General features: G+C 35.3%; 1 protein-coding gene across 1 annotated transcript in view; it reads left to right on the top strand.

Moving 5' to 3' along the window:
- Positions 1–1,322: 1,322 nt before the first annotated feature.
- The window catches only part of LOC100378652 (intraflagellar transport protein 74 homolog), a 46,596-nt gene continuing 25,131 nt past the window's right edge, over positions 1,323–22,787 (top strand). Inside the window, exons 1-15 of the mRNA XM_006812199.3 lie at positions 1,323–1,452; positions 2,539–2,638; positions 3,226–3,283; positions 3,994–4,071; positions 4,444–4,591; positions 5,077–5,137; positions 5,641–5,700; positions 6,361–6,422; positions 7,362–7,440; positions 15,603–15,725; positions 16,972–17,156; positions 17,877–17,956; positions 19,382–19,435; positions 21,790–21,830; positions 22,443–22,499. Coding sequence (XP_006812262.1) covers positions 1,451–1,452; positions 2,539–2,638; positions 3,226–3,283; positions 3,994–4,071; positions 4,444–4,591; positions 5,077–5,137; positions 5,641–5,700; positions 6,361–6,422; positions 7,362–7,440; positions 15,603–15,725; positions 16,972–17,156; positions 17,877–17,956; positions 19,382–19,435; positions 21,790–21,830; positions 22,443–22,499 — 1,188 coding nt within the window. The 5' untranslated portion in view covers positions 1,323–1,450. The remainder of the gene's footprint in view (positions 1,453–2,538; positions 2,639–3,225; positions 3,284–3,993; positions 4,072–4,443; positions 4,592–5,076; positions 5,138–5,640; positions 5,701–6,360; positions 6,423–7,361; positions 7,441–15,602; positions 15,726–16,971; positions 17,157–17,876; positions 17,957–19,381; positions 19,436–21,789; positions 21,831–22,442; positions 22,500–22,787) is intronic.

Below are 22,787 nucleotides of genomic sequence, written 5' to 3' on the forward strand. Positions count from 1 at the left end.
GTCCTCGTCTTTCATACCTCAAAAATTACCACACAGTAAAATAAAAAAAACATACGAAAAAACATCCGACAAAGGTATGTAGAGTTCTAGAAGTTGGGTGTAACAAATGATAATAGAAAACTGAGAACGTATATAGAGTTTAAAGACTCATACACTTTTGAACCGTATTTGCTCTTATGTAATCTGAAACATAAAATCATAATGATTCGTTTCAGAATAAGCAGTCATGTATTAGAAATTGAAAAGGGTAGACATACCCAACCCAAAATACCTTTAGAATACAGAATCTGTAAACAATGTTCCAGGATCAAAATTGAAAATGAAGAACATCTCTTCATGGAATGTCTTAGGTACCAAACAGAAAGACAAAAGTTATTTAATAATATCAATATTCCAGAAGAATTGGAAAGTGATGACCAGATATTTAAATATATTATGAGTTCAAGAGAAGACGTACTAATAAGACAAGTTGGTGAATACTTATACAAAATATTTGAAATCAGAAATAACAATAACTGACATTTTACTTTTACTTTAGTTTTATATGTATTGTACTTTATTACTAACATTTTATTGCGATCAACCAATGGAAATTATTTCTAAGGATGCAATACATTCATTATATTATATTATTATAATGCACGAAACAAATTGTAAACGTACTTACTTAAAACCGAATGTAAGCTTATTCCATGCTGATATCTTCACCCACCCAGCGCTAGCTTTATCGATTTCTGGTTCTGATAATTTTGCACTTGTAATTTCTTTCTGCGACGAATTGCCATCGGCTCCAGTGTCATGGTTGCTCTTCATTGCGCCGAGAGCCGCATTGACTTTCCCCATTGCCTGGATTTTGCGTTTAACGTCGTTCTCCTTCAAGGTCGACGCCCCGGATCCCATAATATCACGCCGAATATCTTGACAGCAGCGAAAAAACGTCTGTTATTTGGAAACAAATGCCCACGTTGCAGAATTAGTTATTTTGCACGTTTTTAGCGAAGATCAGACTGTGGTCGCGTGTGAAAAACAAGTGTTGGAACGACTTTATATGCAACACTGTGACGTCACAATGATAGCACTGTCATTTATTCTTTCAGAAGTGAGTACTACAACGTGTAAGTTTTCGGAGAATTTGGGAATATTTTCTGGTGTAAAACAAGCCGTCAATTTTCATTTAAGTAACTGAGACATCCGACATTCTTTGAATTGTTAATTTTTTTTTTTGAGTTCATATATAAAGTTTGTTCTACAGCAACGTAATGTGAACTGAAAACTCATTTTTGCACATGCGCAGTCACCTCTGACCGTTTTACCCAGAATGCTGTATGCGAAATTCTTGAGCCTGTCGAGTAGCGGGTAAATTGTAAAATCACCTGGCAGAAATATCACTCTAACTCGTTAATTGTAACCGAATATTAACATTTCCGTCGACAGACTAAAATCAACAAACATGTGAGTACCGAGTGGGTTAATTTCGTTTATATTTTCAGTGTGAATATAGCTAAACACAGTTCTGTTTACGTTTCGTTGACAACAACATGTCGCTCACAATTTCTTCTTCTATGATGAGTTGTCACTGTTTATCGTCAAATTTTTGACGATTTAGATTTTTAAACAACGCAAATATAAGAGTAGTGTTATATTATGACGGAGCATAGGTTATGACGATAATGTGTATAAGGACGTGCGGTGCCGAGTGGGATCGATGACGTTGAGGTCTTGCTTAGATAAATATTAGACCAAACAGGAAAGATGGATGAGATTTATTGTACGATTGACACACAACACAGTAATGAAAATAATAGTAGTAAAACTACAGCAGAATAGTGACATTCCCACGACATTTAAAGGGGTCTTATTAGCGCACTACACGTTAATGTTAAGTAATGTTAGATGAGCATTAAAACGAGTATAGTGAAAATTAAGCCAAAGCATGGTAAAATGTTGACCCCTTTCTACGTTATGTAATACAGATCCAAAATTTCCTTTATCTGTGACACCAATTTACACAGAATATCACTATTATATTCTAATAAAAACGATTTATTATAATATCAGGTTATGCAACTTTGATATCTATGATCTCCAAATGCAGTTCAATCATACATATTTTAACCATCACATTATACAGTGGATGCTTGGAATTGCCAAAAATGAGTGAAATTACTGTTGTCGGAAAATGGATAACACATGTTTTTAAAATACACCAGCAAAAATAGCCTGAAACAAACGTTGACCAGTTTTTTCACAGACTCGCGCATTTTCCCTTTTTAAAAACGTGATCATCTTGCAATTCAGATGAATTCTTCAATTCGCATTGTTGTATGTTACTACACCATGTATGCTCATAAATCCTTGGCTCAACACATTTCCAACCATTTTAATAAAAAAAAGACTGAAATCAACCCCCTCGAAAATAGAAAAAAAATTGTATTCGTGTCATACATGTACATAAAAAGGTCAACAGATATTCATTTAATATACAATTCTTGAATTCCCATCTAATTAACCAACATAAAAATGATCTTAAACTTACAGGAGCCGCCCACCAACTGCCGGTCGTAGACCTACGACAAGCCGTCCAATGACTAGGCAACCTGGACCCTCAGCCAGAACAACCGGCGCTGCTGGTGGCCCAGTAAGTTATAAAGCTTGAATTAATATGTGTATCTAGAAGTAATTTTAGCTTGTTGGGGAAATATTCATACATGTATTTTAAATTTAGCATATCATTATGATACTTAGTTTATGACAACCAGGAAATTATTCATAAAAACCATCAACCTCTCTATTATTGGTAGTAGTCTATATATGAATCACAGCAGTGTTTCTGTGGTCAAAATAAGTAATATTTTAATGATTCAGTAATCTCCAATAGAAGCTCTTCTATTCGAACAAATATGGTAGTCATATTTATTTATAAACATTAATGATGCACATGCACTGTTCTTTCTCTCAGCCTTTCAAAGTTGAGAAAATTTGTCTAATTTGCAGGGCGTATTCCTGCAGTGTTCATACTTAATGATTTGGCAATTAGCAATATTTCTACACTAAAATGAAATTAAGCATGATACTTGCATAAAATTTTTACAATTTTCACTGACTGACTCATAAAAAAATGTTTCTTGCAAAATTAGGTTTATTTCATCACTGATAGACAGTCTTGTCATAGAATCCTTCACTATGTAAAGGCACAAATATGATGTTCTACTTGTATATTTTTAGCCCCCAGGGACTTCAAGACCTGAATCAAGAGGTGGTGCTGCTGCTGGTGGAAGTGGGGGTATGTTATCAAGACTAATAGTGTGTTTACATCATTATAGTATGCCATTATTATGAGTATATCGCAACACAACAGTTACTGCAATTGTATCAACCAACGTGCAGCAGAGGTCAATGCAATCATGCATACTTTCCGATATCCTCATAAAACGATTATTATTGTATTTTCTCTGGTTTAAGAAGTCCAGAGTCGAGCAAAATGGTGAAAACTATTTGAACTTTCTAGGCATGAAATGCAATGTAGTCGTTCCGTATTTGGAATTCACATCTCCAAATAAGATTGGATGCAATTAACCCTGTGCATTACTGCAAAATTACAGCACTTATGGGGATATTGTGACAGGTATATAATAATATTCAATATTAATTACATATTCGTTCAAAACACAGTTCTTCATTGCGCTATGATAAAATAATTAACATGTACATTTACTATGTAGCCATTTTTTGATTTGGCAATTTTCTTTCAATTCAACCATAAGATAGTTTATATTCTTTTAGTTTAATTGTAATAAATGTGATCAGTTTAAAAACTTCATTTGGGTTTTAATTTTGACTTTATTTTCACTCATTTATTCAGTTATATATTAGTGTTAATAGAACACACCTTAAACCTATGCATGACAAGACCTGTCACCAAATATCTAGTGAACTAGTGTTTTGTTGAGTTGTTGTGATATTTAATGCGCTTATGTATTTTTATCTTAACAGTGCTTGATTCTAGGATCAATGTTGCGGATAGACCAATTACACAGCAGGGTCTAGGTGGTATGAAAATGGGACCCAGAAGTAAGTACCTGGTAGTAACTTCGACTTCAAATTCAGTTGATTTATTCAGTTTTTCTCTGTGTACATTATCACATGCACAACTTGTTGCTATACAATGACATATAAAATATGACTAGATGGAAATCAATACTACCACAATGTGATGTCAAGTAATGCATGCATTACCACACCTGTACAGGTTTACCATATAGTCTAATAATATAATGTATTGTGTACAAATTCTGAAATTCTGTCTTAACCTTATTTTGTTAATATTGTCATGAAATGTTTTAACAGTTTTGTGTTTTAAGTTTCTGGACCCTCCCCCCTCATTTTTGTGTGTGTACAAACAATATACATGACTTATTACAATGCCATTATTATTTTTTATAGAGCTTAACAGAATGGTCAGAGATCAGTCATACTTCCTTGGTTTGTTAAGAACCAAAATTCATGATTTGGAATCAGAAAGTGCAAAACTACAGAAAGAAGTGGATCATTTCAATCAAGAAAATTCACAATACTTGTCTTATGAGAAAACGTGAGTTGTTACATTTGTATTGATAGTTTGAACATTTTGGCTGTATTAAATCAACACATCATTATTATTTCAATATTAATAGCTATTTGTATACTGAAATGTACTTTTATCATTTTCAATATTCTTACAATGTTGTTCAAGACTTGTAGGTAGCTGTGTCCATTGCGTCTACAAAGAAATAACAAAGGAACAAAGGAATTTAAATGAAATGCGCTTAACAATGTGCAACTTGCTGTACCTTCACTAGCTGTACAGCAGCACAAGTTATTTTCTTTATCTAAATGCATTGTCTCTGAAACTTTGTATCATGTCTGAAAAACAAATCTGAGGTTGACATTTGATCATGAAGGGTTGCCTGTTTTCCAGGCTTTTCTATTAGTAGACTGAGAACTATCGCTCTACTCAAGTTCAATATCATTTGAGATGAAGTTACCTTTATCTGCATTTACCTGTGGTACATTGTATTATGCTCATTTATTTTATAGTGCGGAAGCTTTAGCTGCAGAGCTCAAGGACTTACAGGGTCATCTAGGTGATTACAATACTGTAAGTTATTTTTATTTTATTCGGGAGAGTGAGCAAGGTATTTCTCATTACTGGTACTATGTACATATAAGGGTTGGACATTGTAAATGTGTTAATTGGGGGTTTCTGAACTGGTGCTCTTTTGACATTTTATATTTTTGTCCTACCCTCGCCGGTTTGCCAGATAGGTTACGTATGCGCAAATAGAATTATATCCAGTCTGATGGTAATTCAGGAATGGGGAATTGGTACCTGCTGTTATTTTTAAATAATAGAGATTAATTTGTACCTTCTTAATTAATACTGTGGTCAAAATCTTTGGGACACTTGTAACTACGTGTCATTACTAGGGATTTTCACAATTTTTTTTCAGGACTAGGTTTTGTGAAAGGCACGCTGACTCTGTCTTTAGAACCCTGTTGACATTTTCAATGTTATAAAAGTTTGCAAAATTCACTGAAAAAACTTTGAGCAATTGACAGTATTTTCTGTAACGTGGTAAATATTTTTGTTCACTTCTCTAGTTAGTTGACAAGCTGAACACTGACACTGAAATGGATGTTGTATTAGAAGATTTCAATGAGGTAAGAATAATTAAACAAATTTATAAATAATAAAAGTTCAAGGTTATATATGCATGGTCCATAATCTGATTAAAACTAGAATTGTTGTTCTAGCATTTTTAGTTTTACCGGTTATCCACTTTCACACATCTGATCGACTGCGATTGGAGATCCTGTTCATTCAGAGTAAACTACCAACCAATATCAGAGAATGTTTTGCTTCTAGAATATGTCGCCACCATAATGTGTACATACACAGCACAGTGCTTTGTTGTTTGAAACAAGCATTCTGAGAATTGTGAGATTTCTATGGGACTCCATATGGAAGTTGGTCAGATTTATGACAGTAAAACAAAAAGCACAAAAATTGTATTGAAAGTAAAAAAGAATAGTGAAAAAGTGATACCTAAAATCCAAATAAATTTGACTTTATCAGTTTGTGTATATGATTAGCTTGTCCAACCATAGAACCTACTAGTAGAGGAGGGTCTATGGTCCAACTAACATCAGTGACATTATTGTAGATTCTTCTCATTATTGGCATTCCTAGCCATCTGTCCCTGTACTGTTTCTGTCTACATAAAACAATTCATTGCAATGAGCTGTGGATTACAATGGATTTATTGAAACTTACATTGTACATTTCTCTGTGTAACTCTCTTATAATTGTAATATTTTCAGCTCAAAGTACAAAATGACATGGAAGCCAAAAGTATAGATGCTATATTCACTGAACGACAAGAGTGAGTAATTTAATGCTTTATTATAAAGTATGCCCTCTTATAGGGCTTATTCTGTACAGATCTTGAGTCAAAGTGGAATCCCCAAAAAATCAAATTGTGTCAGCTTGTTGACTACTGAGAAGAGAGGTATTCAAGAATAAAATTAAGATTGTATACGATTGTAGGGAGATTCTTTTACCCTTTGAGTGCAAAAGCTGAGCACCATCCACAAAATAGTTCTATTCATAGTCTGCTCTTTTTCACATACAATCTTGTGAAAATTTAAACTTTTTGAACAAAAACTAGAAGTAATGTCACATTTTGTTTGTTTGAAACAAAATTAAGATTGAATTCAGTGAAAATTACAGAGAATGCGTGTGAAAACATTTACCCTATTTTGAGTAAAAAAAAAATTGGTGTCAAGGCATAAACTATATAAAAAACTGCATATTGACAAATTACTACGATAGTAAGATATTTTTGAAGATCACTATATCAATGTATGATTTTCAAGTAAAATCTTAGAGAGCACATTGGCTATTAGTAAGCATACATGGTATATTTGAAATACCATCAGAACTCTCAAATGAAAACCACTTTCATTTGTTACTGGTGCTTATTAAAGTAACATTTTGAAAGCTTTTGTAGCCAATAGCTCTAGGGTTATTGCATAGGGCATAAGCAGAGAGTGACATGCACATCCAAAACAGATATTTTCCTCAGTACTGTAATCTGTCAGAAAAAACACAATGTTTTATTTTTATATTCAATGCTTGGTGGCTTTTAGTGGGTGTAACAAATTTACATTGAGTGCTTTCAAAATATAAAGGACTGAATTCCTGGGTACCATCTATTTATGTTGCCTAATGTTTGATAGAAATAATAATTTTGATGTGAATCCTATACACACACAACATTGGAAACAATTAGAAACCTACATATACATCTATTTCTTTCCAGGAAAGAGCAACAAATTCAGCTTGTTGAGGTTGAAATTGACCAGTGCAAACGAATGGCAGATAGTCTTGTGGATGATATGGTGAGTTGGTTATTTCTATCAGGCTCTAGTATAGCCATAGTCTTGTGGATGATATGGTGAGTTGGTTATTTCTATCAGGCTCTAGTATAGCCATAGTCTTGTGGATGATATGGTGAGTTGGTTATTTCTATCAGGCTCTAGTATAGCCATAGTCTTGTGGATGATATGGTGAGTTGGTTATTTCTATCAGGCTCTAGTATAGCCATAGTCTTGTGGATGATATGGTGAGTTGGTTATTTCTATCAGGCTCTAGTATAGCCATAGTCTTGTGGATGATATGGTGAGTTGGTTATTTCTATCAGGCTCTAGTATAGCCATAGTCTTGTGGATGATATGGTGAGTTGGTTATTTCTATCAGGCTCTAGTATAGCCATAGTCTTGTGGATGATATGGTGAGTTGGTTATTTCTATCAGGCTCTAGTATAGCCATAGTCTTGTGGATGATATGGTGAGTTGGTTATTTCTATCAGGCTCTAGTATAGCCATAGTCTTGTGGATGATATGGTGAGTTGGTTATTTCTATCAGGCTCTAGTATAGCCATAGTCTTGTGGATGATGTGGTGAGTTGGTTATTTCTATCAGGCTCTAGTATAGCCATAGTCTTATGGATGATATGGTGAGTTGGTTATTTCTATCAGGCTCTAGTATAGCCATAGTCTTGTGGATGATATGGTGAATTGGTTATTTCTATCAGGCTCTAGTATAGCCATAGTCTTATGGATGATATGGTGAGTTGGTTATTTCTATCAGGCTCTAGTATAGCCATAGTCTTGTGGATGATATGGTGAGTTGGTTATTTCTATATGGCTCTAGTATAGCCATAGTCTTATGGATGATGTGGTGAGTTGGTTATTTCTATCAGGCTCTAGTATAGCCATAGTCTTGTGGATGATATGGTGAGTTGGTTATTTCTATCAGGCTCTAGTATAGCCATAGTCTTGTGGATGATATGGTGAGTTGGTTATTTCTATCAGGCTCTAGTATAGCCATAGTCTTATGGATGATATGGTGAGTTGGTTATTTCTATGTGGCTCTAGTATAGCCATAGTCTTGTGGATGATATGGTGAGTTGGTTATTTCTATCAGGCTCTAGTATAGCCATAGTCTTGTGGATGATATGGTGAGTTGGTTATTTCTATCAGGCTCTAGTATAGCCATAGTCTTGTGGATGATATGGTGAGTTGGTTATTCCTATCAGGCTCTAGTATAGCCATAGTCTTGTGGATGATATGGTGAGTTGGTTATTTCTATCAGGCTCTAGTACAGCCATAGTCTTGTGGATGATATGGTGAGTTGGTTATTACTATCAGGCTCTAGTATAGCCATAGTCTTGTAGATGATATGGTGAGTTGGTTATTTCTATCAGGCTCTAGTATAGCCATAGTCTTGTGGATGATATGGTGAGTTGGTTATTTCTATCAGGCTCTAGTATAGCCATAGTCTTATGGATGATATGGTGAGTTGGTTATTTCTATCAGGCTCTAGTATAGCCATAGTCTTGTGGATGATATGGTGAGTTGGTTATTTCTATCAGGCTCTAGTATAGCCATAGTCTTGTGGATGATATGGTGAGTTGGTTATTTCTATCAGGCTCTAGTATAGCCATAGTCTTGTGGATGATATGGTGAGTTGGTTATTTCTATCAGGCTCTAGTATAGCCATAGTCTTGTGGATGATATGGTGAGTTGGTTATTTCTATCAGGCTCTAGTATAGCCATAGTCTTGTGGATGATATGGTGAGTTGGTTATTTCTATATGGCTCTAGTTTAGCCATAGTCTTGTGGATGATATGGTGAATTGGTTATTTTTATCAGGCTCTAGTATAGCCATAGTCTTTTGGATGATATGGTGAGTTGGTTATTTCTATGTGGCTCTAGTATAGCCATAGTCTTGTGGATGATATGGTGAGTTGGTTATTTCTATCAGGCTCTAGTATAGCCATAGTCTTGTGGATGATATGGTGAGTTGGTTATTTCTATCAGGCTCTAGTATAGCCATAGTCTTGTGGATGATATGGTGAGTTGGTTATTCCTATCAGGCTCTAGTATAGCCATAGTCTTGTGGATGATATGGTGAGTTGGTTATTTCTATCAGGCTCTAGTACAGCCATAGTCTTGTGGATGATATGGTGAGTTGGTTATTTCTATCAGGCTCGAGTATAGCCATAGTCTTGTAGATGATATGGTGAGTTGGTTATTTCTATCAGGCTCTAGTATAGCCATAGTCTTGTGGATGATATGGTGAGTTGGTTATTTCTATCAGGCTCTAGTATAGCCATAGTCTTATGGATGATATGGTGAGTTGGTTATTTCTATCAGGCTCTAGTATAGCCATAGTCTTGTGGATGATATGGTGAGTTGGTTATTTCTATCAGGCTCTAGTATAGCCATAGTCTTGTGGATGATATGGTGAGTTGGTTATTTCTATCAGGCTCTAGTATAGCCATAGTCTTGTGGATGATATGGTGAGTTGGTTATTTCTATCAGGCTCTAGTATAGCCATAGTCTTGTGGATGATATGGTGAGTTGGTTATTTCTATCAGGCTCTAGTATAGCCATAGTCTTGTGGATGATATGGTGAGTTGGTTATTTCTATATGGCTCTAGTTTAGCCATAGTCTTGTGGATGATATGGTGAATTGGTTATTTTTATCAGGCTCTAGTATAGCCATAGTCTTATGGATGATATGGTGAGTTGGTTATTTCTATCAGGCTCTAGTATAGCCATAGTCTTGTGGATGATATGGTGAGTTGGTTATTTCTATCAGGCGCTAGTATAGCCATAGTCTTGTGGATGATATGGTGAGTTGGTTATTTCTATCAGGCTCTAGTATAGCCATAGTCTTGTGGATGATATGGTGAGTTGGTTATTTCTATCAGGCTCTAGTATAGCCATAGTCTTGTGGATGATATGGTGAGTTGGTTATTTCTATCAGGCTCTAGTATAGCCATAGTCTTGTGGATGATATGGTGAGTTGGTTATTTCTATCAGGCTCTAGTATAGCCACAGTCTTGTGGATGATGTGGTGAGTTGGTTATTTCTATCAGGCTCTAGTATAGCCATAGTCTTGTGGATGATATGGTGAGTTGGTTATTTCTATCAGGCTCTAGTATAGCCATAGTCTTGTGGATGATATGGTGAGTTGGTTATTTCTATCAGGCTCTAGTATAGCCATTGTCTTGTGGATGATATGGTGAGTTGGTTATTTCTATCAGGCTCTAGTATAGCCATAGTCTTGTGGATGATATGGTGAGTTGGTTATTTCTATCAGGCTCTAGTATAGCCATAGTCTTGTGGATGATGTGGTGAGTTGGTTATTTCTATCAGGCTCTAGTATAGCCATATTCTTATGGATGATATGGTGAGTTGGTTATTTCTATCAGGCTCTAGTATAGCCATAGTCTTGTGGATGATATGGTGAATTGGTTATTTCTATCAGGCTCGAGTATAGCCATAGTCTTATGGATGATATGGTGAGTTGGTTATTTCTATCAGGCTCTAGTATAGCCATAGTCTTGTGGATGATATGGTGAGTTGGTTATTTCTATATGGCTCTAGTATAGCCATAGTCTTATGGATGATGTGGTGAGTTGGTTATTTCTATCAGGCTCTAGTATAGCCATAGTCTTGTGGATGATATGGTGAGTTGGTTATTTCTATCAGGCTCTAGTATAGCCATAGTCTTGTGGATGATATGGTGAGTTGGTTATTTCTATCAGGCTCTAGTATAGCCATAGTCTTATGGATGATATGGTGAGTTGGTTATTTCTATCAGGCTCTAGTATAGCCATAGTCTTGTGGATGATATGGTGAGTTGGTTATTTCTATCAGGCTCTAGTATAGCCATAGTCTTGTGGATGATATGGTGAGTTGGTTATTTCTATCAGGCTCTAGTATAGCCATAGTCTTGTGGATGATATGGTGAGTTGGTTATTCCTATCAGGCTCTAGTATAGCCATAGTCTTGTGGATGATATGGTGAGTTGGTTATTTCTATCAGGCTCTAGTACAGCCATAGTCTTGTGGATGATATGGTGAGTTGGTTATTTCTATCAGGCTCTAGTATAGCCATAGTCTTGTAGATGATATGGTGAGTTGGTTATTTCTATCAGGCTCTAGTATAGCCATAGTCTTGTGGATGATATGGTGAGTTGGTTATTTCTATCAGGCTCTAGTATAGCCATAGTCTTATGGATGATATGGTGAGTTGGTTATTTCTATCAGGCTCTAGTATAGCCATAGTCTTGTGGATGATATGGTGAGTTGATTATTTCTATCAGGCTCTAGTATAGCCATAGTCTTGTGGATGATATGGTGAGTTGGTTATTTCTATCAGGCTCTAGTATAGCCATAGTCTTGTGGATGATATGGTGAGTTGGTTATTTCTATCAGGCTCTAGTATAGCCATAGTCTTGTGGATGATATGGTGAGTTGGTTATTTCTATCAGGCTCTAGTATAGCCATAGTCTTGTGGATGATATGGTGAGTTGGTTATTTCTATATGGCTCTAGTTTAGCCATAGTCTTGTGGATGATATGGTGAATTGGTTATTTTTATCAGGCTCTAGTATAGCCATAGTCTTTTGGATGATATGGTGAGTTGGTTATTTCTATGTGGCTCTAGTATAGCCATAGTCTTGTGGATGATATGGTGAGTTGGTTATTTCTATCAGGCTCTAGTATAGCCATAGTCTTGTGGATGATATGGTGAGTTGGTTATTTCTATATGGCTCTAGTATAGCCATAGTCTTGTGGATGATATGGTGAGTTGGTTATTCCTATCAGGCTCTAGTATAGCCATAGTCTTGTGGATGATATGGTGAGTTGGTTATTTCTATCAGGCTCTAGTATAGCCATAGTCTTGTGGATGATATGGTGAGTTGGTTATTTCTATCAGGCTCTAGTATAGCCATAGTCTTGTGGATGATATGGTGAGTTGGTTATTTCTATCAGGCTCTAGTATAGCCATAGTCTTGTGGATGATATGGTGAGTTGGTTATTTCTATATGGCTCTAGTTTAGCCATAGTCTTGTGGATGATATGGTGAATTGGTTATTTTTATCAGGCTCTAGTATAGCCATAGTCTTATGGATGATATGGTGAGTTGGTTATTTCTATCAGGCTCTAGTATAGCCATAGTCTTGTGGATGATATGGTGAGTTGGTTATTTCTATCAGGCTCTAGTATAGCCATAGTCGTGTGGATGATATGGTGAGTTGGTTATTTCTATCAGGCTCTAGTATAGCCATAGTCTTGTGGATGATATGGTGAGTTGGTTATTTCTATCAGGCTCTAGTATAGCCATAGTCTTGTGGATGATATGGTGAGTTGGTTATTTCTATCAGGCTCTAGTATAGCCATAGTCTTGTGGATGATGTGGTGAGTTGGTTATTTCTATCAGGCTCTAGTATAGCCATAGTCTTTTGGATGATATGGTGAGTTGGTTATTTCTATCAGGCTCTAGTATAGCCATAGTCTTGTGGATGATATGGTGAGTTGGTTATTTCTATCAGGCTCTAGTATAGCCATAGTCTTGTGGATGATATGGTGAGTTGGTTATTTCTATATGGCTCTAGTTTAGCCATAGTCTTGTGGATGATATGGTGAATTGGTTATTTTTATCAGGCTCTAGTATAGCCATAGTCTTATGGATGATATGGTGAGTTGGTTATTTCTATCAGGCTCTAGTATAGCCATAGTCTTGTGGATGATATGGTGAGTTGGTTATTTCTATCAGGCTCTAGTATAGCCATAGTCTTGTGGATGATATGGTGAGTTGGTTATTTCTATCAGGCTCTAGTATAGCCATAGTCTTGTGGATGATATGGTGAGTTGGTTATTTCTATCAGGCTCTAGTATAGCCATAGTCTTGTGGATGATATGGTGAGTTGGTTATTTCTATCAGGCTCTAGTATAGCCATAGTCTTGTGGATGATATGGTGAGTTGGTTATTTCTATCAGGCTCTAGTATAGCCATAGTCTTGTGGATGATGTGGTGAGTTGGTTATTTCTATCAGGCTCTAGTATAGCCATAGTCTTGTGGATGATATGGTGAGTTGGTTATTTCTATCAGGCTCTAGTATAGCCATAGTCTTGTGGATGATATGGTGAGTTGGTTATTTCTATCAGGCTCTAGTATAGCCATAGTCTTGTGGATGATATGGTGAGTTGGTTATTTCTATCAGGCTCTAGTATAGCCATAGTCTTGTGGATGATGTGGTGAGTTGGTTATTTCTATCAGGCTCTAGTATAGCCATAGTCTTTTGGATGATATGGTGAGTTGGTTATTTCTATCAGGCTCTAGTATAGCCATAGTCTTGTGGATGATATGGTGAGTTGGTTATTTCTATCAGGCTCTAGTATAGCCATAGTCTTGTGGATGATATGGTGAGTTGGTTATTTCTATCAGGCTCTAGTATAGCCATAGTCTTGTGGATGATATGGTGAGTTGGTTATTTCTATCAGGCTCTAGTATAGCCATAGTCTTATGGATGATATGGTGAGTTGGTTATTTCTATCAGGCTCTAGTATAGCCATAGTCTTGTGGATGATATGGTGAGTTGGTTATTTCTATCAGGCTCTAGTATAGCCATAGTCTTATGGATGATATGGTGAGTTGGTTATTTCTATCAGGCTCTAGTATAGCCATAGTCTTGTGGATGATATGGTGAATTGGTTATTTTTATCAGGCTCTAGTATAGCCATAGTCTTATGGATGATATGGTGAGTTGGTTATTTCTATCAGGCTCTAGTATAGCCATAGTCTTGTGGATGATATGGTGAGTTGGTTATTTCTATCAGGCTCTAGTATAGCCATAGTCTTGTGGATGATATGGTGAGTTGGTTATTTCTATCAGGCTCTAGTATAGCCATAGTCTTGTGGATGATATGGTGAGTTGGTTATTTCTATCAGGCTCTAGTATAGCCATAGTCTTGTGGATGATATGGTGAGTTGGTTATTTCTATCAGGCTCTAGTATAGCCATAGTCTTGTGGATGATATGGTGAGTTGGTTATTTCTATCAGGCTCTAGTATAGCCATAGTCTTGTGGATGATGTGGTGAGTTGGTTATTTCTATCAGGCTCTAGTATAGCCATAGTCTTGTGGATGATATGGTGAGTTGGTTATTTCTATCAGGCTCTAGTATAGCCATAGTCTTGTGGATGATATGGTGAGTTGGTTATTTCTATCAGGCTCTAGTATAGCCATAGTCTTGTGGATGATATGTTGAGTTGGTTATTTCTATCAGGCTCTAGTATAGCCATAGTCTTGTGGATGATATGGTGAGTTGGTTATTTCTATCAGGCTCTAGTATAGCCATAGTCTTGTGGATGATATGGTGAGTTGGTTATTTCTATCAGGCTCTAGTATAGCCATAGTCTTGTGGATGATATGGTGAGTTGGTTATTTCTATCAGGCTCTAGTATAGCCATAGTCTTGTGGATGATATGGTGAGTTGGTTATTTCTATCAGGCTCTAGTATAGCCATAGTCTTGTGGATGATATGGTGAATTGGTTATTTTTATCAGGCTCTAGTATAGCCATAGTCTTGTGGATGATATGGTGAGTTGGTTATTTCTATCAGGCTCTAGTATAGCCATAGTCTTGTGGATGATATGGTGAGTTGGTTATTTCTATCAGGCTCTAGTATAGCCATAGTCTTGTGGATGATATGGTGAGTTGGTTATTTCTATCAGGCTCTAGTATAAAATTTTATATATTTTTCTATAATTTCTTAATTTTGGTTCAATTGGATATAATTGTTCATTGTTAACAGGTCTTGGTCAAAAGCTTTGAAATAATATGCTGTTTGAAAAGACTGGTCTAGTCTCTACTCCCTTATCGCTTGCAAATCAAAGTCCATGAGAGCTGATAATCTTGCAATTAAGACTATTTTGAAGCGATTTTTATTTAAATAACTCCCGTAATCACTCGTGTTACGGTACTCACAAGAGCTTGTCAGTCATCTATGAATGGCATGGTTTGATTGTAGAAAAAAAATTAGGCAAGTTGAATTTTGATGATGTTAAATCTTCACAGTCGTACATTGTGGTTTTGCATCATATACAACAAGTGTAAAATACATGTACTGCACAACCGACTGTGATGCTTACAATCAATCTGAAATAGCAGATGAGTTGTTGATGTTACACTTTTCTCTACAGAGTCCTACAATGAAAAACAAATACATGCAGCTTAAAGTTACAAATGAAACTTTGTTGAGAGATCTTGAAGCCAAACAACAGGAATTAGATGCCTTGAATACCAAAAGAGACAATCTAGAAGATGTAAGTTCTTTGTTTTACTGAAAAGTACCTTATTTTCACTAGACAGATGAATCAATGAAATTTAAATCCAGTGAAAATACTTTTTTTTTCCCTGTATTTTACATTCAACTCATCAAAAATCACTAAAAAATTAAACTTCATACAAAACAGCAAAAATGTCTTTTTAGTGAAACTTAATTCCACCTAAAGCATTTAACACTGTAACTACTAGGGTATTGGTTAAAAATCTTGCCTCGTTTCAAGCATGAAGGGTTTTTTGTAAGATAATTTCCATTCCACATCTCCATCTGCTATGGTCTTTTTATTTGGCCAACACCTCATTTCCTGGCAGATCCTGTTCAATAAGTTTTATTACGGTTCATTCTCTTTGGCAATTTAACATTCTGTCATCTTGGATGTGTTCCTGTTGCCTACATGTTTACACATTTTTCCCAATTACATTACTCCTCATTATGTATTTTACTGAGGTTGAATGCAAGTTCTTATTAGAATCATACCAGGTATTGTGTGTTTTCATTAAGTTCACCAAACAATGCAAATCTATATTATAATGCTCTTGTTTTGAACTGGTTGATGTCGGGATAGTGTGTTAAATTGTCTGCAATTCCAATATGCTTGGAAGACGGTCACATAGCCCTGACAAGTATTTAAAAACGTGGGATGGTGTTTTAGTGGCATAATGTGCTATATGTATATGTACTGTGACTGTTTGTGTTTGCAATTTGCATATCAAAAACAGTAAGGAAAGACAACTATGATGTTCAGTGTCAGTAACTGTCACCTGTAAAACATTAATAAATAAATGAAGAAGATAATCAAATGATATTTTGTGTAATATGCAGAACACCTCTCACTATGTGATCACCATGAAAAATGATAAAATCAGTTGGTATGGCAACAAATCCTGAAATATTGGAGCGCTGAAGCTATCCTGTACTGAAGGTCCTCTTGTCTAATCTCAAACATTGTTTTAACTGATGGCAATTTATCTCAGTAGAATTTCGAACTTGATTTTATTTGGATAGAATTTCTCATGAATTATACACAATATAAGGCTATATAATGCTTACAGGACTCAGATCAAGTGGGAATGTAACTTTAAAAATCATTTCAAACATTTTAAATTATTTAATTATACTTTAATAAAGGTGGGGGTTGTCAGAATAAAAGCATTGCCTCAGTCAGTGGGTTGTCAGAAGAAAAGCATTGCATGAATTCAGTCTAAATTGAATCCCTTGATTCATAGGAACTATCGACCTCACAAGTAAAACAGGAAGCTGTTAGATTGTATGAACAATTACATGAACTAGAAGCCAAGAAAGCAAGTATAGTGGACGAAGAACAACAAAAAGGATCACCTGCTGAAGAAAGAGAAAGATTATTAAAACAAGTCAAAGAAGATAATCAAGAAATAGCCAGTATGGAAAGACAGTAAGTTGATTTTTAGTTCCTGTTTACACGTAATCTTAAAACTGTTGTTATTAAGCACATCCAACTTTACATTCGTCATCATTTCTCACAAAAGCTGTGACAGATTTTGCTCAAAGTTTGGTATAGAGCTCTAGTATATATGCACATCAATTAATTTTTTTGTTTCACTGAAACTTGAGTAACTGCTGGCTATTTGATTTGATACTGCATTTTACATGCCATTCAATTTCCATTGAATATATGTTACGGTACTGATACTGACTGGATATGCATGTTTGTGCATTAGGAAGAAATGAAGGTACATACATAATCAACATTTAACAAAATTTAGTCATTGTCGATAGCCACCATGTTATGGAGATATGGACCAAATGAAAGATTATTCGCTTACAAAAGTTTGAAAAAATATCACCAAACAAATTTTTCAGGAAAATGGAAAATGGGGAAAAAATTGCATTTTGGGGTTTGTATTTTATAGTTATATTATTTCTTCATCTCAAAATTGTGTTCAGTGGTAAGGGATGAAAAAGTCGTATTATATTCAGTCAGACATGAATCCTATGATTGTTAAAACAGTTCACGAGTTTCAGCTATTAGATGTGGAGCAATACAAGCTGCACTGGAGCAAAAAATACCCTATATTTTCCTATTCTAAACTAAGTATTGCATTTGTATGGAAGTGACAGCATTTGTTAATACCTTCATATTCTTATTGCTTAGAATTCAAGAGTTGAAAGAGCAGATTAATAATATAACCGAAGAAATTCAACACCTCGAGATGGATTTAGAAGAACATCAAGGTATGTAAAGTTACCCATAATAGCTGCAAATAATATTAATTTTATTTCTTAACCCATAATTGTTACACATACAAATATTTACAAACACTGTTGTAATGGGACTACTTTTTCACTGTCTTCACTGGAACAGAAACAATAGAGCGGCCAATTAGCGGCTCTGTTATCTGTGAATGATTTATAAAATGTGAATGTTTCAAAGAGCACTGTGTAAAAACTTTTCAAGGGAAACACTAATAAATAAGCCATTATGCTCCGAGTAAACAGAAGTTTTAAAAAAATGTTTTTAAATCAAAATCTGGGTATGCATTCAAAAGTTAAATAGTTTTAAGTGCACTTTCACCTAAAATGCATGATTTTAACCCAAAATCAACATCACTTAATATGGTATCATAGTACATTATTGTAAACCATAAAACTCAAAAGTTTAGCTAAAACTCTTCCCAATGATATATAACTTGATGGGTAAAAAGTATATTTTACTCATGTAATTACAGTAATTAGAGGCAATTAGAAATATAGTCCCCCAACCTGCATCTCTACCTTAAATAAAATATCCACCTAGTAACTGCCACTGTCCTCTGCACTTGTCAATTACAGCGGAGCTCTACCAACAGCAAGGTCATTTGTTTAATACTAAATGTTAGTCATTTAATTGAAACTTGGAAGTAGAGGTATATTATTATGTCCCCTAGCACATTTAAACTCCAAGTAAATAACAATGTAAACAAATTGAAAAGCAGGGTAATTTTTCAAATAACAATGTAAAAAAATTGAAAAGCAGGGTAATTTTTCAAATAACAATGTAAAAAAATTGAAAAGCAGGGTAATTTTTCAAATATAGTCAAATAGCAACAAACAATGAGCTGTTTTCTAAAATTAAATACTATAAACCATAGTCAGTCAGCTCCTGCTTTAATTTATTGACCAACTATTTTCCAGGTCATGAAGGTCGGTCAATGATATTTGTTCACCGTCCACATTCAATTGCATTAGCGTCCATCTTTCGTGGTTTATACACGTCTATTGTTTTCAGATCTTTTCTAAAAGTGTGCTCTAAAATATGAATCTGATTCAACTACACTGGTACTGGCAATACTAGAAAAGTAATTCTTCTAAATGTCAGTCCACCATTTCAAAACTTGTTGCTGTTCATTAAAATTTCACTCACAAATCCAAGGATTGCTTTTTCTAGTATAAAGTATAAATATAGAGAGTTTGAAATTCAAGTGTACAATTCTTTACAAACAAGAAGATTACATTTGTGGGTACATTTATAGATGCCTGTAGGACACACCTTTTTGGTGTAAATTCTACATGTAATTGTATAAATTTACATGCAATTATAAAGTCTGGTATTATTCACTCCCAACACAAGATTATGCTTTGTCACCAATGCTTTATATGTATGTTTGTTTTAAATGTCAGGTGAAAGAAATATGAAATACAAAGAATTGAAAAAGAGAGAAGAAACCATGAATGGTAAGACTTTTCTCAACTTCCTCCTCTTCCTCTCAATGTGTCATATCCTCCTGTTTTACTTCAGCTTTAACGTGTCTTTAACATTAACAAAATACACTTTACCTTCATACTCATTATAAAAAATGTACTCGAGGGTTATAATCTTTCCGATTTATTGATTTCATGTCAATTTTCAAAACTGAAATATATCTGTACTGTTGCCTACATAATCAATTCAGCTTAAAGTGCCTGTGCAATGCCCACCCTCACGTTTCCCATTTTAGATCTGTACTCCACTGAAATGGGCAGTTATTGATTTTTTTGCTGAAAATGATTACTCGTATCCAAGTAAATTTGGGATATTTCTCATGTTGTAGCCACGCCCACCTATCCTGAAATGGTCGACTGTTTCCGGATTTCCGACTCTCGCCGAAAGTGCGCCACCAAATGCCAAAATGTGAGAGGAAGTCATACCCCTGAGCCGTAATAACACTGGTCATTCAGTATACTTTTAAACGATATACATTTTTCAGTCGGCGTTTTTTTTCTTTCTTTTTTTGTCTATTTTCTTTTTTTTTTTGAGAGAGAGAGAGTTTTTTGATGTTGTGTTGTGGGCAGTTGCAGTGAAACATATAGTCATAGTGTAAGTATTCACACATTTCTAATCGATTCGAAGGTGCGACATCAGTGGACGAAAGCCACTTAACCTCAGATTCATTTTTTTGGAAAAACTGTCCTCGTCCATGAAAAATAAACTAGGTTTAAAGAGAAACGCCGACAACATAAACCTGGCGCAATACTTTTGAAAGAAATAGATTCCGGACCATGATCACTGAGGCGGATTTCAGAAGAGAGAGAGAGAGAGAGAGAGAGAGAGAGAGAGAGACGGCAAGTGTTTCAAATGAGTTGACTTTTTTTGCGATCCTGATTATTGTTTTATAGAGACCATTTAGTCCCTGTTAAGTAAAAGGTAGCAATAATTTTGACAGTGACACGAAAACGAAGCGTCGGACAAACAGGAAATTACACAGCCCGTACACACTGCTAATTGTTTTCATTTTCGAAGGCTAAAAGTTTCTGAATTGTTTGGTGGTTTGTGTTGAATGTCGAATTCACACCTCTGTTCTTTTTTTACCTCCATGCTTGCAGCTTGATCTGCATAATAATTTCTGAAATAAGAATCCGGGCTTGGTCAATGTGTTTCCACCAAATAAAGTTTTAATATGATGTTATAATTATGCCAATCACGCCATGGATCACGCTAACTCAAATCCACTCTGAATTTATCTGTATGTGTGTCGATCTTGATTATTTTTGTTATCCAATTAAACACCGCTTTTAACGCACTTGCCCTCGTTGTGATCCGACGCGTTCACCTATTTCACCAAAATTTCAATTTATTTCCACGTGGCTGTCATTTATTTAGTAACTGTGTATTGTCGTTTTTTAAATTATTTTATAGTGATCACTATGGCCTAATGTTTAGAATGTCAAAATATGTTCTCTTTTATTTTAATTTTGAAAGTTTTACTCAGACGATCGATGAAATAAAACAGTGTAGTGACGTGCCTAGTAACCTGCTAAATAACGAGATAATTCCGGCGTCAAATTCTATTTTGTCCAGCGACAGTGTACAAACGTGCGCCGCTGACGATCACAGTGATCAGCTACACCAGAACGAACATATTTCGCATCTAACTCAACCCCATGCAACAAAAATTGATACTATGTGTTCATTATGGTCCATTCCTCCTCGACGAACAAGTACATAAGTGAAAATTTAGTCAAAGACGAGAAAACTGCAGAAGAAATTTGCCTTATTTACACGTATCAGCAATGCAAGCTGCCATGCGACTTCCCCTTCTGATGTCACAAGGGGAATTTCTGTATGCAAATAAGAAGCTAATGAGGAGCCTCGTTTTAAAATACACAAAAATAAAGTTGCCGTAGATTGAGTTTAAAACACATTTTTCCACTTAAAAAAATAATTCATGCTTAGAAACATAACAAAATAATAATATTTATGTATCAATGGATAATGTTAGGCGTGAAAATAGCAGCCATTTCGCAGGCACTTTAATGACATTCTCAATTTGACTAAATTTGTCAAAACAGATATTTTTATGGGAGGGGGTCAATAGTGTGGTTTATGTAGGTGGTAAATTAAAAATTTGGTAGTCAAACATTTCAATTAATCATGGAATGACAATTTTGTTGCGAATTAGAGCTTGTGCATTCTGTAGTTTCAGCAATTTGAGCTGGCCAAATTACCGGTATACGTTGCTGTTTATGTAATATAAAACTTGTGCTTGTATTTGGACAAAATTGTGACCAACCAGCAGATCTATATTACCTTCATATTCATTTCATTATAGAATTTTTAGAAAGTTTTGAAGAAACAAAATCAGCAGAAATGGTAAGTGTACCTTTTTTTTTCGTGTGTGCTACATTCAGTGTAGTTTTTGTTCAACCTGTCACATACTTCCACATTTGTGTCACACATTTATCTTATTTTTTTCACTAATATTGCATATTGTCATCCTGCGTTTTTTTTTCCAAACCATGCTGGGTAACAAAAAGGCTGTTGAGTAATCTTGATTAGGTCATTTAGAGAAATGATCTCACAATGCAACAGCAATTAGACAGTGATGTCTGTGTTTTCCCACTGTGGTGGCTAAAATGTTTGATGTAAATATGCCGAGTCATTGCAAAGCTACTTACAAAGATTACATCTGATTGGCTACCCAACCCTAACACCTAAATCTTAAACCAATCAGAGAGCAGCTTGTTTGTTGACTGTTTTTCTGGACATATCAACTTTGATCTTGTGTACATGCTTTGACTCAACTGAATCTGTGTTAAAAAGAAGACGAAAAAACTATGTATGTGACCAGAATGTGATCAATATGCAACAGCAATGCAATCAATGCAAAATCCTAATGCAATCAGTGTCAATCAGAGTTGTGTTTACTCGTTATGTTAAATTTCTGTAAAATTAATATAATTTGTTGTCTCTTCTTGAAAATAGGAACGAAAGACAGCTATCGAAGGGAATATACTAGCTTTGTTAGAACACACCAGCAGAGTAAGTTTGGATGATGTGTTTCATGACTTATATATGTTATTTTCTCTTTTGTCTCAGTTGTTGTCATCTGCCTTTTTGATACCTGAATAAGAAATGACAATTAAATTTATCACAGTGATTATTTGGTCAGGAAAATTGTGCAAGTTATTTTCTTGTTCAGTCACTTAAAAAGGCATGTGAAATTTCAGTTTGGAGGCGGTTGCTCAAAGAAGACAATATTGACAAATTAAAAGACTAGCCTTTTTCATTGAAACGTCAACCCTAAAATGTATCAGTTCCGTATTTGAT

This window comes from Saccoglossus kowalevskii, chromosome 9 (genome assembly GCF_978046115.1).
Source record: "Saccoglossus kowalevskii chromosome 9, keSacKowa6.1, whole genome shotgun sequence".
In the NCBI taxonomy this organism is placed as follows: Eukaryota; Metazoa; Hemichordata; class Enteropneusta; family Harrimaniidae; genus Saccoglossus; species Saccoglossus kowalevskii.